Source organism: Eulemur rufifrons, chromosome 15, assembly GCF_041146395.1.
Source record: "Eulemur rufifrons isolate Redbay chromosome 15, OSU_ERuf_1, whole genome shotgun sequence".
Classification (NCBI taxonomy): domain Eukaryota; kingdom Metazoa; phylum Chordata; class Mammalia; order Primates; family Lemuridae; genus Eulemur; species Eulemur rufifrons.
Window position 1 is genome coordinate 65,023,123 of NC_090997.1, and position 21,434 is coordinate 65,044,556.

The 21,434-nt window shown below is 40.7% G+C and overlaps 1 protein-coding gene across 2 annotated transcripts in view; it reads right to left on the reverse strand.

Moving 5' to 3' along the window:
* LAMA4 (laminin subunit alpha 4) overlaps positions 1-21,434 on the reverse strand; it is a 133,744-nt gene that overhangs the window by 45,253 nt on the left and 67,057 nt on the right. For both annotated transcript variants that reach the window (XM_069489006.1, XM_069489005.1), the window contains exons 9-14: positions 21,157-21,268; positions 18,222-18,389; positions 15,624-15,817; positions 10,248-10,364; positions 3,449-3,597; positions 282-423 (exon numbers count right to left, since the gene is read on the reverse strand). In XM_069489006.1, the coding sequence (XP_069345107.1) occupies positions 282-423; positions 3,449-3,597; positions 10,248-10,364; positions 15,624-15,817; positions 18,222-18,389; positions 21,157-21,268 (882 nt within the window). The remainder of the gene's footprint in view (positions 1-281; positions 424-3,448; positions 3,598-10,247; positions 10,365-15,623; positions 15,818-18,221; positions 18,390-21,156; positions 21,269-21,434) is intronic.

Here is a 21,434-nt window from a genome sequence, read left to right on the forward strand (position 1 = left end):
GAACTAGTCATAAATATGTTTTTCTTCAGGGACTTTGGCTAAAAAAAAAGCTGTCAAAGGAACTGACATTTGCTGACTGGACTACAGCACATCTTGAAGAACTTATTACACAAACTAAAACCTTCACGGCATAAGTAAAATGGTCTTTCCTTAGTTCCCCTGGCCTTTCTGCCATTTGTATTTTACACTGGGAAGCTCAAGAGATGACATCAGACAATAGAAAAGGCATAAAGTGGGAAACGACAACGTACAAATGAACTTTCAAATAGGGGAATACTCACGTCATAGATTCGGTCGGTGACATTCAAAGCGAATTCTGCTGTTTCATTGGCTTCACTAACATAATTGACAATATTTTCATAGACATTTGATGCATCCAAAGCCTTCTGTACCAGCCCATTCATATCTGAACTGTGTAAATTTCTGTTAATAAACAAACTTGTCTTTATTTCTCCTTCTAACCTCCCTGGGAGATGGGGCCATTTTTAGGGCTTGATCCTAACACTTCCAGGATCACAGAGGCTTCCATTCTATTATTCAAAGTCACCTGGCTTGGCAAGGTTTTCCTGAGCCACCCTTGCTAGGGTCACATCTTCTCTGCATTCCTCTGCCTCTGCTGTCCCCAAGACTTCACCCCACTTTAGCTCCATGGCAGCTGCCTGCCCGGCAGTAGCTGCAGGAAAAGGGCATAAAGATTTAAGAACAGCCTTCTGCACCTCCCTGAGACAGCGTTTGTTTAATGCGGTGGAGGTCAGGCAGAGGAATGAACCCACAGTTATCGTCACCTACTACTTACCCAAATCAGCCTTGTTATTCCCTCTCCATAAAGGAGGCCGAGGCTCTCAGAGAGGGTGGATGTGGCCAGGGCACCCATTGTTAAGGCTTGTGGCACTCCTGTGGCCTGACTGCGTCCTGTGAGCATACAGCCCCACCTCAGCCCACCCTCCCTCTGCCCTTCCTCCCATGGTCTCTGCCTCTGCCCCTCTCTGGACTGTGTAGGGTTCACAGAACATTTCCTGAGTACCCAGCATGCACTGGGCACTCCCGCTCACAGGGGCTGATAACGGCTTGTGCCTCCGAGGACCCATGTGAGTATGACATGGATCAAATACAAAACTGCTTGGTATCCTGTGTCTGCATCCGGTAAACATCAGAGCTTATGATTGTACCTAAACTATTTCCTGAATCGGAATTTCAAACTCTATGTGTATCCACACGGTTTATTGTATTGATAAAGGCTACTTCTTCCTCTATACTATAAAATCTACCTCTCCTTTTACAGTTCATCTAAATCCTTTGTCTTAACTTTGTTCAGTCTTAAATCCACCAGTTCTTTATTTTTTTTCTCAGTCCCAAACATTGATGACTAGTATCACTTCATTCGTCAGTAACCTCCGGAAGGTCCTCTGTGACCCAGTATATGCCATTGCAGAGCCCACCCTGGTTCCCTCTGGCTGCCGAGCTCAGTTTCTCAGCCTCTCCCTCCCAGCCGCAGTCCCTGCAAGCTCTCCCAGGCTCAGAGCAACTTCCTGTGTGTGCCCTGGGCTACTTCCCTCTCTTTTGCCCAAGTCTCTCATTATTCTACCTCCTTTGCAGCAGGGCTGACTTAGCCGTTTGGCACACTAGGGACTCACAGAAGAAATGTTTTCAATTCATTTTTTTTTAAATCAGAAGAAAAAAGTGAGGACAATAATAATCCTTATGTTAGTCTTTAAACCAATGCAAACATGAAATAAAGTTTTTAATTTTTTTAATGGAAAAAGGGGCCCATCAAGGCAAAAGTGCCCAGAGCCCACAGAGTCACAGTGCAGCTCTGCGCTGTAGAGGGGATTCTAACCCAGACACTTGCTATTTGTTCCTCCCCACAACCCCTTCTTCTTAGAAATGGCTCAGAGAGTAAAATCTGAGGAAGGCAGATAAAAAAGTTTTAAAAGAAAGGGCTAAAAGAAACAAAATGTTACAAATATTTATTAATATTTTAAAATTTTGCTGGCTAGGGTGGTAAGATATGCCAAAGAGCTTAAAACAAAGCCTTTATTACTTTGTTTTTATTACTGGGCATAAAACAAGTACTGTCTAAATATTCAAAATAAAGATGTGCTTTTGAAATGGAAGCTTCTTAATGAATCAAGTCTATCTTTGTTTGAGTACAGCATGCAAATCATCGTGTATACCAGACAGATGTTAAAGAATATTCACATTTTAAAGGGAAGATGTCTATAAATTTGAATGTTTCTATGAATATATTTAGTCAGAAATAGTCTAAGCCCAAAAGGGACTTCAGGGTGATTGATGTTTCTGATCATGTTTCGCATAAGGCATGTAGTAACTTCTCTGGGAGAATCATGCTAGAGCATTGCTTGTTGCAGAGTGGCATTTGCAGGAGTTGTGTTTTGGGATCCTAATCAGTGGGATGCAGTTACTAAAATGACAAAAGAATGATGAAGAGAGCCATAGGATGGATCTCAAAAACAATATTCCAGCAATACCGTGTCTTATCAAAAACAGTACTTTATCTAAGCTCCATTTTATTGCCTTCATCAAAAGCACATTTCCTAGGGCCACTGAGCTGGATATAGCACTATCTCACACACCGAGACTTTATGTGACCTCTCTCTCTTTCTCTCCCCCGCCCCCGCCCCTGTCCCTCTTCTCAGTAGATTTGGAAGAGTATTTGAAAATTTTGGCAATCAGAAATAAAAAGATGATTTATGTTTTGAACAGAAGTTAATATTGGTTCTTATTTTATTCATAACCTTTACTGGTCCTTGTTTCAAACTGCCTGTTCTGTAGTCTTTATAATGATCTCATTATTTACCTATTATTTCAGAGTCATGAATTCAATTCCAATTTTTCAGTACATTTCAATTAACATTAATTGAGTGCCCAAGGGGCGCGTGACTCTCTGCTAGATGCTGCGAGGAAAATTGTCAATTGATTTTCTCTTAACAGGTGTTGAAATCAAATAGTTCCTGCTGAGCACTGCAGAGTGACTAGAGTATTTACCGGAAGTCAGTTATAGTGCCAACTCCCAATCTGCTTTCCTTAAGACATTTGGTTGTGGAAAGCTAACGCTGTTTATGAAATAAATAGGTGATTTTTGTAAAGGGATTTGATTTATTCAGTAATATTTTAGCAGCAATTATGCCCCTAATCAAAATGCCTTAGGCCACCCTATTAATTGTGAAACAGAACCCCCACCCCAAGAACACAGGCCTCTAATATGACATATTTTTTTAAAATCAAGAAACTGTTTCCCCAAAACCATTGCAACAAATAATGATTGACTCTCAGAGGGAACAACCAACAAACAAATCAACAAATCAACAAACCCAACCCTAACCAATCTGCTAAGATTGTATCCTAGTAATTCTGGCACGTGGAATTGAATGAAAATATTTTATTCAGCCTATGTATAATATTTGTATTTCTAAAACCAGGATATTACCTGCTCAATTCATCAGCTTCTTGTTGAAGGTTCTGTGCATGATCAACAGCTTCTTGGACTAAATCATGGCTGAGGTTACTTAAGTTAGATAATTTTCCTTGTAGTTCATTTTTGGCTCCATCTATTTCTGCATAAATCCCTGATGCATTCTAAAGAAAAAAATTTTTAAAAATGAATTGAATTTAGAAGAACTTAAAACGTTTTTCCTAGGGAGCACCAAAAGATAATCTCTATTCTTCCTTATTATGAAGTTCAGTAAATTTCAGAACAGGCCCACATAAGTCTAAAATACTATAAGTAGGTATTTATCTATTTCTCCTGCATCTTCAACTCCCTCTTTTCTATTGATTGCTTTTCTAGCATTTATACATACTCTGCCATTTCAGATCTAAAAACAAAACGAAACTGAACAAAAACTTCTAATGTTACTGCACTGCTTTTCATAGCAAAATATTTTTTTAAAAGAGAAAGTTGTTTATGTATGTTTTCTCTGTGTTCTCATTTTCTATTCACCATTTTGACCTATTCCAGTCCGGTTTGTACCTCATCACCCTAGCAAAACAGAAGTTCACTTAATGACATCTAAGTTACTAAATCCAATGGGCATCATACAGTTTTCATCTTATTTGACCTCTCAGCCACATTTTACGTGGTTAACTACTTCCTTCCTGAAACTCATCTTGTAACATGATGTCCTGTAGATTTCAATCTAATCACAGACCTATGATCTCAGCTAAGGGTCACACAACTATGCAGATGGATGCACCGGCAAACCTAGGACTTCCAGCCTTGGTTCAGCCCTCGATGCTGAACAGAGATGTGCTTTCCTAGTCACCCAAATAGTGGCTCTAAACACTGTCATCATTCCAAAGCCAATGATGTTTCCTTCCCCCACCCTCTTCTGATTCTAAACAGATCACTTTCTTTTCTTTTTTATTTGGAAGACATAAACTAAACTCTTAGCAGGGAATGTTTCTTCTACGCTCCTGATGTTTCTTCCCTATGAAGGGAGCTCAAGCAGTGAAACTCCAGCCATCTCCACCTTTTGCCTCACTCTGCTCCTACGAGGGGGGATGGTGATTTATTTGATTGGTAAATTTGGGAAGAATAACTGTACGCACAGGCTTTGTTCAACTCCACACTTCTTCCTCCTGGGAGCAAGCTGCCAGCAGAAAGTGAGTTTTCCTGTGTTTCTCCATATGAAAGCCATTTTGGGCAGAACCTCCAGTGTTGCCTCTCGGGGTGGGTACAGCTGCTTAATTCTAGGACTGGGTATCAGCAACCCACTTGGCTAAGAGACCTAGTGCCATACTGAAGAACAGGAATTGATAGTAGGAAAATGTGTGCTCCCTTTGATTCTAACTGATGCTATTTGCTTCTGTGACTGTGCTTGCTTTTAGTTGTTTGATAAATATAGTTAATCAGAATGAAAAACAGGTATAAGAGCAAGGGTAACTCTATGATAGGCTAGGCTTCCTGGATGTGAGAAGCTAACAGCCTAGTTCTGCTTCTGTATATATGGCTTGCTGGCTTGGTGCTTAGCATAAGTGGAGCCATGGCAGCCTTCACTAAAGTAAAGGAAAACAAGGCCCCAGGGAGGTAACCACAAGTTACTTCCTGATAAAGGGCTGGAGAGTCCAGGGGCCCTCCAACCAACTAAGTAGATAAGAAGAGCAAGACATGATCAGCGCATGAACGGCTTGTGCAGGGCGTGTGTTCCCAGTATTGCTTGTAACCAAAAACTAGAAGGTATGCAACAACAGCCCCCCTCCCCCGTTGGAGACCCTCCTCTTCCCCTAAATGACGTTAACTACAACTGGCGCCAGCGCGAAAAGCCCGAAGCTTAGAGTCAACCAATCAGGAGCCAATGCGATCAGCCACTTCTAAATGAACAAATAAACTAAAGGGGGATGGAGAGCAGACTAGTATGTCATGTGCAGACCAGTGTGTCTTGTGCAGATTATTGTGTCGTGTGCAGACTAGTGTGTCGTGTGCAGACTAACGTGTCGTGTGCAGACTAACGTGTCGTGTGCAGACTAACGTGTCGTGTGCAGACTAACGTGTCGTGTGAAAACCAGCATACAGAAAAGTATAAAGCTTAACTTTTACCCCAGGGCGGAGTCCTGGTTCATGGAGAGGCCACTGTGTTGGCGCTCTGGGACTTGGATCCTAGCTCGAGCTAGCCAATAAACTCCTTTGCCTTTTGCAGCCTCGGTGACTCTGCCTCTCTGTTCCTGGGGCCGAGGGGAACCGGCTCTAACAATACCTTCACTGTAGCTGCATCAGAAACAAGGCGACATTCTTGGTCTCCGTATTTATTATCTTATTTATGTTTCGATTTGTTTAGAACTTGGGTTCTGGAAAGGGGCGCTATTTATTGGTGGCCCCCTCAGAGACTTCAACACCAATACACAGGAATTTCCCCAGCTTTTTGCTACCATCCCCCAGCCATTCTCCACTAACTCTATACACTTATTTATAACCATGCCTATACATATATTTTTCTCCTATTTTAAGAGGAAAAAGTGTTCCTTTTCTGTATCAGGCATACTCCTCCATTTTCTCAGTGGCCCCATGTTACGTTCTTCTTGCTCCCTAGCTACTGACTCTTCTCAGATATAAACATGCCCAAGTTTCTCCTCTTAAAAAACAAACAAAGCCTGTCCTTTGACTCTAGATTCCCTTCTGTAATAGCTTCTTCTTTTGCTTTGACAGTGCACTTTGCGGACATAGTTCTTGCCAAGATCTCCAACACCTGAACCCAAATTGCCAGATCCATTTGACATTTTCCCATCTTTATTTACTGGATCTACCTCTGGTTTGTGACAATGTTGGTCACTGTCTTTGCTTAAAACTCTTTCATTTCCTAGCCTCTGTGATTCTGCTGTCTCCCGGATCTTCTCTTTCTTTAAGGCCAGGAAAGAGACCTTAAAAGTTGGTGTTCCTCATGGTTGGACTCCCAGCCCTTTCCTCTCCTCTGAGTGCTCTCACTTCTCTCTCTGAGCCCAGTCTTTTAGTATTCTAACCCACCTGCCATCATCCTGCAGGAAAGGAGATCTTTCTATTAAGCAAATCTGATCATATTCTCTCTATTCTCGGAATCAGCGAATTGCTTTGTAGGGATAAATCCAATTCCTAAGGATGGCTTCATCAACTGACCCCTCCTCTGTCATCAATTTCATTCTCACCACTCTCATGCCACTGTATTCCATGGTGCACCCTTGACTGACTGATCATTGTTTTAATGCTTCCTATTTTTTTTATGGTCCCTGTGACTTTGTCCATAATATTTTCCATGTCTGGAATAATTTGCTTTTCTTTTCTGCCTGATACACCTGGAAAAGTTCTACTCATCCTTCCAAATAAGCTCAAATATCACTTCCTTTATGTAGCCATTCTTAACCTCTTCAGGATGAATTTAAGTGTTGGCATATATTTCTATTATCCGTGTATCACATCATTGTGATCATTTTACATGATTATTTAACTCATCAGATCACCCAATACTAGGAGGCAGGAACTGAGTTTAACTTATTTTTGTATTCCCAGAATGCGGCACAGTTCCTAGCCCATAGGGTTTATTTTTATGGAGACAGTATTAAGCCTCTGGCCATTTGGTTGGTCATCTGGGGAATAATACTTTGGAAAAAATTGTTTTTAATTGTATACACAGAAAAAATACCTTAGACCTTCCACCTTTACTCATTAATTCATTCAACAAATATTCACTATGTGTCTACTATGTGCTAGGTACTCATTTAGGAGATGGAATACCTATTATCAGCCTCTACTTTCAAGGAATTTACAATTTAGTGGGCAGATATAGATAATAAATAAGTGATCAAATAAGTGAATAAGCTAATTTCAGAGAGTAAAAGATACTTTGAATAAAATACAACAGGTGGGATGGGATGGAGAGTGGTTGAGAGTAAGGGGTTCATTTGGATTGAATGGTCATAACGACACCAGTCATGTGAAGCTCTGAGGATAGCAGATGCAAAGGTCCTGAGGCAGGAAAAAGTATAGTGTGTTTGCAAAACAGAGAGGAGTTTAGTGGGCTGGAGGGTAGTGAGTGAGGAAGAGAGTAGGGCATGAGGTGAGAGAGGGGCGTTGAACCAGGCCATTTAGGGTCTCATGGGCCACAATAAAATTAGCTTGCTTCTTACTTTGTCATTGGGGGTTTTATGTGGTAGAAGTAATGTAATACGATCATGTTTTTAAAAGATTATTCTGCTACTGCATAGAGAAGGAGTCTCAAAGCACAAGAGTTGGGGCAAAAGGATCATTCAGGAGGCTCCTGGGGCAGTGCACAATGGAGATGAGGCCACTGGACTAATGCGTGGCAGTAAAGATGAGGGAAGTGGTCAGGATTCATTTTGGGGATGAGGAAAAAGGGGAAATTGAGACTGACTCTGGGGTTTTGATTTTAGCAATTGGGTTATGCCATTTACTGAGGTGGGGCGGACTGGGGAAAGTGCAGGTTTTATTCAGAACATGTTAAGTTTGATATGTCTGTTACATGGTAGATGAAATTGTGATTTTGTTACACATCACACTGAGTTCTGACTTGAAAACATCACATAAGCATTTGTGTATTTTTTTTCCTTTTCCTCACATAAGCTTGTGGATATAGGAGTTTGGAACTCCATGGAAGTGTCAGAGCTGGAGGTATACACTCTGGAATCGTCAGTGGATAATTGTTCTTTAAAGCCAGGGGATTCAATGAGATCAACTAAGGAGAGAGTACAAGCAGAAAAGAGGGCCCAGGACTGAGCACAGAGCCATTCATTAACCGGAGCAGGGATCAACATGGCCCAGGGCCAAGTACAGCTCAAAGCTTGTTTTGATACAGCCCTGAGCTAAGAATATTTTTTATATTTTTGAAGGGTTGTAAAAAAATAAAAAACCAAATGAAAAAGAAGAATAAGAGACTGTGGTTGTAGCTGGTATGCAGAATCTAAAACACTTACCATGGAGAGGATGTGCAGAGGGGAAGTTAGCGAAGGAGGCTGGGGAGGAGTGAGAGAGGGAGAGAAGCAGGTGACAGAAGCCAGGACGAGAGTGCCCCGAGGGCTAAAGAAGGAAAACGGCTAGCGCTAGCGGAGCTGCGTGGGGCTGAGAAAGCCCCGGAGAGACAGGGTTCTCTCTCAGTGTGGTTTTGGCTGCACGAGGGTCGCTAGTGACCTGGACAGGGACAGTCTCAGGGGAGGGGGATGGAATACTATTCAGAATGGGCTGAGGGCAGCGGAGAGTTGGGGCTGGGGGTGGAAACAGCAACTATAATGCCTGGAGATATTCTGTGTGAAGCTGAGCAGAGTCACCGGGCAGAAGTTAGAGAGGATTTAAGTTTTTAAAAAAATTTTTTTAAAAAGAGTTTTTTTCATGTTTGATTATTGAAAGATAGGTGATACTAGAGCTTGTTTTTATGTCAACAATGATTCAGTAGAGTAAAAATTGGTTACTGCAAAAGAAAGAAGGCACAATTTCAGTGGTGAAATCCTGCAGCTCTGTTTTCGAGGTGAGGAAGGAAGAGATTCCGAGCCCAGGTAGAGGGATCGGGCAGGAAAAGGGCCACTTGTAACAGGAGGGGAGGTAGAGGTGTGGATGCAGAGGCAGGTGGGTTGGCAGATTTGAGGATGAGGAAGGACGAGGGGAGCTCTCTTCTGTTTGTTTCTAATTTTTCAGTGAAGCATGAAGCAAGTCACCAGCCAGAACTGATAGAAGGGTAAGTGGGTTCCCAGCAGTCGCATTCAGGTGCTTTGGTACAGCCATGATGCTGGGGATACCGGGGTTACTAGGGCTACAGAGTTAGCATTCTCAGGTGAGTACAACAGGGGAACAGGTACCTATGAAAGTGAGGGGTGCTTTCAAAGAATGATTATATGGATAGTTTTAGCTGCTCAAGGAGAGAAAAGAGGACAGGAGAGGGCTGGGGTAAATGAGGCAGAGGAGGTTTCATGTGGCCAGAGAATAGTTGGAGTGGGCATTCTAGAGTAAGTGAGATAGGAGATAGTGCACAGGGAGGGAGGTGCTTGAACCGGGATTTGGAAGGAGGTAGTGCTATTGATGACAAGCTCTGGGTATGGCCACGGGAGGGATGACAGAGGTCGACTGGAGGAAAGGCTGGCTGGAGAGGAGAAGTTCAAGGGGCTGGAGGTCAGAGAGTTGGGGGGCTTATCCATATAGATTTTGATGTCACCAAGGACGGTGATGGGGGTTGAGATGGAAAGGAAGACAGGGAGCTTGGTGCCTAAATAGTCATAGAATGAGACGGCGATCAGATGACCTTAAAGTAATATCCTTTGACAAGTAATAAAAATGAGCTAAGAGTAATTTCATGATGGTTTGCTTCACTGCATCTTATTGAGAAACTTCTCCTTTTAAAAAGATGTGGGTTTTATTGATTTTGAATGCCAGATTTATTAAACACACAACTTTATGAGTATAGAGAGAATAAGATGGATCTAGATCAGCATTTTCTATAGAATCTTCTGTGATGATATCTGTGTTGCTGAATATAGTAGCTGCTAGCCGTATGTAGCCACTGAGGACTTGAAATGTGGCTAAAGTGACTCAAAATTCATTTTTAAATTTATTTAATTTTAAGTAATTTAAGTTTAAATAGTCATATGTGGCTAGTGGCCACGGTACCGTGCAAGAAATTAAAAAACTCAGTCACTTGATTGCATTTTTATAACACCTGATCATCACTTGATAGATTTGAATTGAATTTGTTCTTCTGTGAGACTGTTCAAAGCTGCTAGAAATACGAACCTGAACAAGTCACGAGGGTCCTTACCTTTATTATATCGTCAAGTTCCGAAATCGTCAGACGAGGCATTGCCAGAGAGTCCACAGATGCACTCAGAGAAGTGTTCACCACTTCCATTTGTTCCCGCACTCTCTCATGCTGTTTCTGCAGGAAGGAAGAGCAAGAGCGAGAGAAAGAGAATGTGTTTTTAGGGACAGCATCAGGGGGAGTAGGAACTGTCAACTCGCTGTCTTTGGACTCAGACAAATTTGGGTTCATATCCCAGCTCCATCCTTGCTGTGTGCCTTGGTGTAATGCTACCGGTCTGGTGCTCGGCTTTTCATTTATAATATGGAGATAATATTAAAATAAGCACCTGGGGAGAATCAAAGCACTTAGGACTGCTACTTATAACATCAGCATCTCAAAGAGAGCACTTCAGAGAGGTCGTTTGACTCTTTTTTCCATTATGTAAAGGGGACTGTGGAGACAGGATTGAACATAAGTTCTATATTTGCAGTAATTGGAAAATGAATTAAATAAAAACATTTTCATGCACCAACTTTGGGCCTGGAACAAATAGCCCATTTGGACAAGAATAGAATATACACAGAATAATATTAATGTCCTTTTGAAAATTAAAAATGGCCTTATTATCAAAGCATAAAATCATGATCTTGCTTCATACCACTCTGAGCTCTTGATGTTAGATGCTCAAACTTTTTGAGGAAGGAAACTGTCCACGGATTAATACATTTTTTTGGTGAATTCTTTAATTTCTACCTTCACTTTTGGGTTCTTGAGGCAGGGATGTTGTGATTCTGAAGAAATATTATGGGGCTTCAAATGAGTTCAGAGTTTGAAAGTAACAGGATGAAATTTTACGAGGGAAAAGGAAAAGCCATTTCACAATTTGAGTAAAAAATGAGTTAAAATTCCTTTAGAAATAGTAATTTAAGTTAGAGTTGAAATATATTTTATTGCGTAATTTAGGATATCATAGAAATAATTATAGAAACCTAGATATGGAAGGGAATATTTTTAAAACTTTCTAAGTTCTTAATGGCCTTTCTTACTCCCTGCATTCTTTCTCAGTTTAGCAGAAAGGAAGAACGAAACACATCTTCTCCAAATACATTGCTACCAGGGTAGATGTAGGTCTACAGACAGAAAAGAATCACATTTGAACATCCCTTTAATGCAAGAACATCAAAAAAATCAATTTCCTCTCAATATCCATCAAGCCTAATGCACTGTAACTAGGACCAATGATTCTTATTTCTATAAGGAAAGGTATTTATAAAGCTCTGCCTAAAAGCAATACTGTAAAATATGTGTATTAAAGTATGTAAAAGAAGGGAGGTTAAAAAAAAGTTGGTACTATTTAGCTCTCACAGAGATGTTTTCGTTTTACAGGGTCTGAGCTATGACCCCTTCTGTGAGCTCTCGCATCTGGGTTGCTGCAAGAGAACAATGCTGACACCTTCAAGTCAGAGCCAAACTTCAAAGCTGTGTCCATACAGCACTGTGGGATAAGTCAATGGAAAATGATACGCTTCAGGTTAATGGGTTTCTCCCATTTATATACAGCATTAGAGATGAATTAAATTAGCTTTGAAACAAAGAAATGATGTTCTCACAGAAATATGGTCAACTTGAATAAAAGAAAATTTTGAAACTAATAATTATGAAAATGACATAATTAGTACTATTTGGCATGTTTCAGTATCTATAATATATGCAAAAACTAAAACAATTTCCTGATTTTTTTAAAAAAAGGATAGGAACGGTCCTAGGAAGGCAGAGTTGGATCATGAGAACCCTCAAATGGTGCTTTTCGAAGAGCATTTTGCCTACTTAAAAAATACAGAATCTTATGCTCATGTGATAAACATTTTTTATCATTCTGTTACTTTTTGGAGTTAGGAGTAAGATGATAAAATAAATAATGTAATTATTAGTTGTGTGGCTACTGTTTGCACACATCAAAGTGATTAACCTACGTGGGTATTTTTTTGGCTTTGTATAAAGACTGAAATTTTGGTGTTATTCTTTTCTAGCCCATGCTGTAGGTCTAATAGTGAAATTCAAACTTAAAACACTTAATTTTGCTTTCTAAAACACAAAGTTCTAATAAAGTCAGACCCATCAAATCAATTTGTTGTAGGAAAGACTACTAAATAAATAAAAGGTTGGGTTTTAAATTTTGTTGGAAGGAATTAAAGTTTCATGATATTTAAATATACAAAAGTATGCAAAAGAATAATAGTAGTGTTTAGTAATTTAAAGGTCTAAGTTAATGTGAAATAAGTAAGAGTGTTTGTAATTAAGAATAACCAGTATACACAAATCATTTCTGTATTACTTAAGAGTGCTCTATGCATTTGTCTGTTCATGAACAAATGTAACAAATGCAAGATATTGTGTTTGGTGCTATAAAGATATAATTTGTGCAAGGCAGGATTGCTGCCCTTTTGATGCTTACAGTCTAGTGGGGATAGACTAGATGCATACCATAAACACACACACACACACACACACACACACACGATACACAACTATGCATTCAGCAATTAAAAAATGCCTCCTAGACTGGAATGTAGAAGAATATATGCTAAGTGTGATGAAGACTGGTGATCATTCAAGGGGTACAACTGATGGCTGCACCAGTGTAGAGGGTGGGACTCTTTCTGGTGCTCAGGGTTCTTAACCTGGGGTTTGTGAACCTTGTACACATGAATAAGTGCACATTTTTCTCATGGCAGGTGTGTGTGTGTGTGTGTGTGTGTGTGTTCATTCTCCAGTTTTCACTGAATCCTCAAAAGGATCTAAGACTGCAGCAATGTAAGAAGCACTGGATTCAAATAAGTAGGTGAGGCATTCTAAGGAGGGAAACATTTAACCTAGCTTAAAGGCTAGGCAGAATTAAGCATAGGTGAGAGAGATGAGCAAAGGACACACTAAGAGCAAAGGAAAGAGGAAGTGCTTGGTCTCCAGTGGCTGGGAAGTAGGTTTTGCAGGGAAGTCAAGAAATATCACTGGAACAGTGTGTGAGCTCACACCATGGGTGGGCAATTTACCTTCCTTAAGTAGGAAGCCACTGAAGCCTATTGATGCAGGTTGATTATATAGTTTCTGTACAATTAGACAGACACCTTGGAATCCATTTAGCAGTAATCTGAAGAAGAGGGAGGCCAGGAGCCTAGGCAGGAGGCAGACCAAATGTCCCTAAGTGAGGTACAAAGGGCTGGAGTAATCACTGCTTACAGACTACTGGGGAGGAGGGGCTGACTTAGAGCCTGGGACTTGGGAGAAGAGACCCCTGGACAGGAATGGGAAAAGTAGGAAGGGAAATTGGAGGGAGAAGAGTTGATTTTTAGCAGGTAATAGCAGGGCACAGCTACATGGCTATTCCTGCAGACAGACACCAGTATGAAAGTGGTGCTGTGGGCTTGGTTATGAATAAGGATGCAGACATGCAAATCCCTCTCAAAGACCGAAGCAATGAGATTGGTGAAGTCACTGAGGGAGGAGATGAGGGCAAAGGGGTGCAACTGTGGCTAATGCCAGTGCTGAAGGGCAGGAAGAGGAAGGAGAACCGAGACTGAGCAGGGCTTTAAAATGCCTCCATGCTATGCTGTTCTTCTTCCTGAAATATTGCTCATGCTGTCCATTTGTACTTAAGTAGAAGAGTTTGTTTAGCAAAGCTAAAACGAGGCCTACCATCTGTCTGAATCACTAAAATGCCAAATTCCTGGTATCCACATGCATGAGGTTTTTAAAAAATTGTGCATAAGAAGCATTTAATGAAAAACTATTTTGGCAATCATTCACTTTTAGAACTGAAGTCTGTTCATACAGGCAACACTTTCCACTTGCTTGTTACATTTACAAAGTCCAATGTGTCCTGACAGACATACTGACATTGACGAGCCACTAGCAAATCAGCTGGTTTGTGCCTATGCAGATACTTTGATTCTCAGTTCACTGATTGTGTGTTACCCTTCCTCATCACAGACTTTACAAAGGACCTTTGACAACAAGATCCATTCCTAAAAATAAATTAATAGAGAACTGACCATGTTAACACACAATATGAAGTGTTGCATGTGTTCTCTAGCACAGATGTATGGAGAAGACAAAGCACTTGGCTGATATTAACAACTTAGAATATAAAATGAGAACCACATACAGTTTACCATTACTAGCAGCAATAGATCTCGCTTTTTTCTCAGTAATAAACCTTACTTTCTGTGGCTAAGGAGACAGCTGTGGTCTGGCTGGGGTCTCCTGCATGCCTTTGTCCTACCAGGATTGGTTTGGCATGGCAGGTCCACTTCTCATTTCAGGGCTCTCAGTACTGAACATGCTTCTGGGTCTGCATCTGATTGCGGTGCTGTTTCTCTCTTACTTAAAGGCTCTAAGTCCTCCCTTGGGAATAGAACAGTGGTATTCCCCAGGCTAGGGTTATGGGCTTCAATCTCTCAGGATAAGAAGAATCACTTGTTACTCAGCATTGAAAATAGATCGTCAATAAACTTGGGCACAATCTGAGAAAACTACAGGATCCTCAAATTGGAAAGTCCTTAAGGTTTTCATCAAATCAACACATTTACTGAGCTGTTATTTTGTGCCCGGCATTGTACTAAATGTTTGAGAATTAAAAGATGAAGAAGACAGTATTCCCTGACTTTTTGGATCCCTGACTTTACTCATAGTTGCTTTCTATTTGTTCAAATTTTTTTCACCTTAATGTTTGTAAATATGTTGAAACATGCACGTGTCATTCTGTCAGAAGATGACCCCTTTCCATGGAGGTTGTTGGGAGTACATGCATTGCTTGGAGCAGACACGTGATCACTACTGGTTCTCAGCCCTCTGGGTGTGGGCATGCACAGATTCTGGCCCCACAGGATGACTGCCTTTGCAAGCCATGGCCGTGTCTGGGAATTTTCCTTGCCTCTTTGTATTTGCATAGCCTTGGCTTAGTCTCCCTATCTCAGCAGCTGCTGACCAGCCAGGCTGGGAGATTTGCTTATAGTGCTTTCCAAACATACCATGTGTAATATGTCATTCCAAAAATTACACATACCCAGAACACATGGTTCTGGGTTCCTTTGGTGTTTTAGTGCTCTCAGTACACATTGTTCACCCACCTGCAAGAGCAACCTATCCACCCACACAGACACAAGCATGAGAACAACTGCATTCTTAGCAAACCAAGAGCTAAACAATTATACTTTCAAGTTCATTTTAGGGATATGCACTTATATTAGTAGTTTAGAGCAGCAAAAAATACACCAATATTTTAAAGATATGAATATTTAAATACACCAATATTTTAAAACATTGACACCAACTGCCCCTTCTTGGTGGAAATTCACTTTGTGCCTGAAATGCGTTTATGGTTAGTGCCCTCGGTACCTCGTAGTCCCGCTGCCTGGCTGCCGTGGCCCTGTTCATGTCTTCAGCATCCCTGACACGATCAAGGGCCTGGTCAAGAGATTCCTGGAGGTCTGACAACTTAGCGTTGTAGTCGTCCAGCTGCTCCAGGACGACAGGAAACAGAGAGCGAGTGTCATTGTACAGCCGCTGCCAGCTCTCAGCCTGGCTCAGCACTGGGAAGAAATGGAGACAGAGCTCAATGTGTGCTTCCCGCGTCTCTCCCCATTCCTCCCGCATTCAGCAAACTTGCAAAATCGTCAGGCCATGCCTTCTTTCCCAACTGAGACTGAAACTGTTGTTCACAAAAATAGCCCCACATTTGACATTCGAAGTAAAAAAAGCTATTTTGTAGGCATTGGCAGCCCTTGAATAACAGAAGAAAGGTTTGATTAGTTTTCCTGCAGAGATTATGTTTTATGTGCAGACCATGTCATTATACTCTGCGTATCATAACCTAGGTTATTAATAATTTTACCATGTAAAGGGGACCTAGATCTACTACAGTATTTACTATTAAAAAGTAATCAAAATGATCTTGTTACTAGTAAGGCAGAAAGATGTTCATTACCACTTATTTTCGTTATTTTCTCCAGGCAACCATTTTTCAGTTAGCTTTTTTAAGGGAGACCAAAACCATGATTCGGGTGGAATAAAAATTAAAATGACAATGATATGAGATGCTTAAACTTTGTATACGTCCATTATTCTCTGCTCTAAGGCACATGTGTTGACTATGTGCCTTAATTCTGCTTTTCTTCAGGGAATATTAGTCTGTCAGGGAATATTGAGGTTTTGTATTTTCTTTCTTCAGCGTGAGCAGAAGACACAAGTTCAAGGCTGAATAACGAAAAGAGTTAAAAATGCATTCACCAGGTGGCAGGATGCTAAGTGGGAGACGTACCTGGTCCCGTTTCCCCAGGGCAGTCTTGTTAAAGCCCACAGTAGGCGAGGACCTTGGGAGCACCTGGCAGTGACGTCGGAGCCCCAGCTTCCCTGAGTGTCGCCCTCACCTAGACCCAGAACTGGGGCCTGAGGGTTTTCTTTGGGTGTTATTGTTTCTAGGACTTTATACATTTGCTGCTATAATAAACCTTTATGTCAGTAATGTTCTTCCTACATGCTGTCCACAATAATTGTTAGCAAAAGTGGATAGTGACAACAGCAGGAAAAGAACCTAGTGCATCGGTCCCTTTGCAGTCTAGTGAAGCTTTCAGACCTTTCTTACAGTATGTTTTAAAATGCATACAATATAATATATGGAACTCAAAAGGAGACCAATATGTTTAAAAAACCAAACTGGCAACAACAGGTATTATCTATTTCAAAGTAGTGAGAAAAGAGGACTTGAACTGTTCCCAACACATAGAAATGATAAATACTCAAATGATGCACACCTCAAATGCCCTGACTCGATCATTGCATATTCTATGTATGTAACAAAATACCACATATGCCCCATAAATTTGTAAAATATTATGTATCAATAAAGAAATGTTTTTAAATTAAACAACTGAATTGGTAGTATAATATATATGCTTCTTTATTAAAGCAATAAGTAGCAAGATCCAGAGGTGGATCTAATAATCACCATAATTTTAAGTTATTGATGAATTAATTTAAACCGTGTTGGGAGATATCATCAACAGCTAAACTATGATGTGTGAATCCGTGATTTCTTTTGTTGATTGTATAAATTAAAATGAATGCAAATTCCTTGCAGCTCTTCCCATCAAGAGTGAAGTCTATCTCCCCATGCCTTTGAATCTGGGCTGACTGTGACCAAGAGAATGGATGTGACATTGGTGAGTTCCAAGCCTAGGTCTCAAGGGACCTTGTGCTTTCCATCTCTGCCCTCTCAGAAGGCTGCCGCCATGTGAACAAGCCTGGGCTCACCTCCTTGAGGTGCGACCCGGCATGGAGGGAGAGGCCCAGCCTCCCTGGCCAGCCCAGACATGGGAGTAAGCTCAGCCATAGCACATGGAGCAGAGATGAGCATCCAGGTTGAGTCCAGCCCAAATTGCCAACTCATGATATTGTGAGCAAATAAATGGTCATTGTTTGAAACGAGTACGTTTGGGGTGGATTGTTATTTAGTAACTGGTAACTGATACAGTGACTAAGACATAGATTCAATACACTACTGTGGTTTGGTGCTTACATTCCTCATTAAAGGAAATGTTAAATTTCCATGGATAGTTAAAAGCTATTAAAAGTCATTCATGAATGTTGCTGGGCTGGTAGAATTTCTGCCTTCTCAATAAAATTTCTCTTAATGTAGTTCTGTGAATTGGTTCCCCTTAGCATTTCTTCTCCTGTCTTACATGTTTTCACCAAGTGCTGTAGATTCCTTATGAGATCTCAGCTGTTTCTCATGGACTCAAAGCTGGGCCTGAATCTAAGAATCATAAAGTCAATTGTCCTGAATGATTCCCCGAGGCCATGTCTAAATCGTACACAGCTCTGAATATTGGGAACTGGTTGCTTTGACTAAATGTTGCCCTGCAGCTTGGTGTCCTCTTCTGGACCTACAAAGAGAGCAGACGTGTGTTGGATCAGGTACCAGGTGAATACACCTACGTTCATGGGCCTCGTCTGCCTCCTCGTCCACAAGCTCCCGCTGGTTGAGGAACGGCTGCCGGTGTCTAATCTCCTCTAGCATCTTCTGGGCCAACACCAGTTTCTCAGAGATTTCCTCGGGGCTAAGTTCCAGCTCCTCTCCATAATAGAGCATCTTGTTGTTGATGTCTGAAAGGAAGAACATGGTAAAACAAGACAGCAGGGAGAGATGACCTGGCACTGAAAACACAGGGGAGTGAGGGCTGGTGGGCAAAGGCCGGCGCTGACCCTGAAATGGAAAGGGAGGCTCATTCGGATGGCCTGCTGTGCCGGTGTTCATGCTGTAAGCGCTGGTTCATCACATATTCCAAGGAGGAGAAAAACCCGAGGCAACCACTCTTCTCTGCTTCCCATGCGGTGTCTTCAGAATGGGAATCAGCTAATACAAAGCCTGCACTGCTTTCATCTTCATCTGGTTTCCACAGTGATTCGAGAATGTTAATATGTAACATTAAGTATTGTGCCTTAATATTTAAGGCACACAAATCTAAGGTCTTTGATCAACGCTTTTATAGAATACTTAACTTGGAGAAAATAGTCAGAGATATCTCCTGTCATATGTAGAATGTGTTGGAAAATATTAATTATATTTTAGATAAAGATTTGACCAAAGCTCTAAGCCAAAATGAGAGCAAATTGTTAGTTGTCCAAATGAGTCTTCCAGATTGTTTTACCGACTAGATATAAAATAGGGGTTTGTTATAGTATGATGAGAGCTCTTGCTCACTAATATTTGTTTCCTGGCAGATGCTGTTTGACTTCTACAGTATGACTACTTGTCGAGATGGGCCACCCTACTTATGGGTGGAGAATTTTACACTGGAGGGACCACTGAAGCTCAAAGGGATTAGGTGACCAGTCTAAATGCTAGCAGAGCTGGGATGATTCTCTGACTCCCTCATGCCTACTACATATGATCAGAAGAAAAGTGTGTAATTGTCACCTTGTCCTATGGCAGCTCTGGGAGGAAGCATTTTATCTTACTGGCATAAATGAAATTGTGTGTCTGTGGTTTACTATGATCTATGTGGTTGCCTAGACAAGACGGGTAAACAAACACCAGTATCCCATAAATCATACCAGGATAAAGGGTTGTATTTTATATGGAATAATAGCTTGAAGGTCACCAGCAGTTATTTTAGAGATGGTTGGGCATAAGAAATAACACATAACTGGTGTTGTACAGCACTACGGAATTTTGAAGGAAGGGAGATAAATGGGGGAAGAAGTTTTTAATGCTATAAATATTACTGAAAGAGTTATAGGAATATTAAGATATGTTTAAAAAAACAAGAAATTAAACATTCATTTTTCAAGCAGAGTCTGAAATATTAACTCCTGAAATAAACAAAATAAAGATTTTTTTTTCCTTGACTTTAGTGCTTGCAATGCTGAATTCTTTGAAATTTTGATGCAAATATTATATTTATAATTTTGGCCTATATTATTTTAAGCAACATGTGATATAGACTAGAAAATGCAAATAAAGACAATAGACAATAACATTTTTGTCTTTGGTCTTTGGAAACTGTTCATACATTATTTTAAAAAGGTAAAAACTGATGGAAGTTATTGTTGCCATTTATATTTCTTTTGTATTTTTTCATCCTTTCTCGTGCTTAAATGGTCAAATAAGAGGATTCATATCTATTCCAAATGAAACATCTTGGAATCAGAATTTGGGTTACAACAGCAAAGGTGAATTATCTTCTCTGAATGGCTTCCTAGGGTCCTGGCATTAGTTGCTGCCTCAAGGGGCATTTATTTCTTAATGGAATGAGGTCATCTAATCTTTCAGGTTCAATCTTACTTTTTGAACAAATCAATAGTAACTCTAAAATGCTATGGGAAAAGAAAATTTTATCAGTAAATGCAAAAGCATGAGATATGGGAGGGGATGTGAGGATGAGAATGAGGAATGTTTACAATGCATGCCATTTATTTTTATTGTGTATTTAGGCACCAAAGGAAATGTGGCAAATAATTAATCTTGGCTTTATATACCCCTTTTCCTCAGATATGCCCTGATGCCTCAATATAAAGCTATGACTCTCCCATGGTGGGTCCCTTTACTGCCACTGTGCCCTGAGATGCACCTGGTGTTGTCATCCAGGGCTTAACATATAGTATAATAAAAACTCCAGAAACGAGGATACTGGACCTTAGCAGACTCTAACCCATGTAAATTCTCTTTATCTTAGAACAAATGAAGTCTCCTGATTTCTGTTGGCAAATTGCAGGCCAGCTTTTAGTGCAGTATTAAGATAGTCTTCAAAATGCAACCTGAACTTATCTGAAGTTAGGGCACAAATAAGTAAGCCTCCACATAGGGAGGTACAATCTGTCACAATGCTTTAGGGCACAGACATCTCCCATAGCATCCTCCCCACTTTTCTTCTGATCTGGGGACCCCAGAATGTTGGCTGCCTGGCCTTTGGGAAAGAGCATCATAGAAACAGCTTGTGAGGATTTGGATTAGCTGACAGTCTGTTGCTATGCTAAAGGCAATGTTTTCTCTGCAAATAACTGAGAAAAATCTGTGACTCTTACTCAACTCTGGCACTTTAGAAACACCATAGCATATAATCGCCTCTGCTGCAAAGGTATTCTGTCATTCCACTTCTGTGAAATGCTTAGAAACGGAATGATTTTATACATTGATTCTGGAACATCAGGAGATAGTAGGGATGAGTGCTCAGAAACCCCAGATAAACAAACATGAAATGAAGACTTTATATAAGTTTAAACCTATAGACTCTAACAGCAAGTTCCTGGCATTATAAATACTAACATATTTAGCATATAGTAAATACTAACAGTGGCCATTGTTTTCACTATTGCTAATAACACAAGTGTTTCCTTGCCATTAAGCAGAACCAGAAGAGAATACAGTTACCTTGGATTTTATCCCTCATCTCATGGGCTTTCTCCACAAGCTGAGTTGCGTGGTTAATGGAGTCCATGCTTTCCTTCTGAACCTGGTGCCCCTTTCTTGAGGCTTGACTTTCCTACAAATAATCCATACAAACACTAGATTAAGTTTGTGAGAAAGGAACGTTGTATATGTGCATGTGGGAGTGGGTGGGCATAACCTATTCCATAAACATAAATGTTCCTGGCATGTGAAGGTTCTATAACATATAAAATGGTCCCAGAAATCATGCACGAATGCTG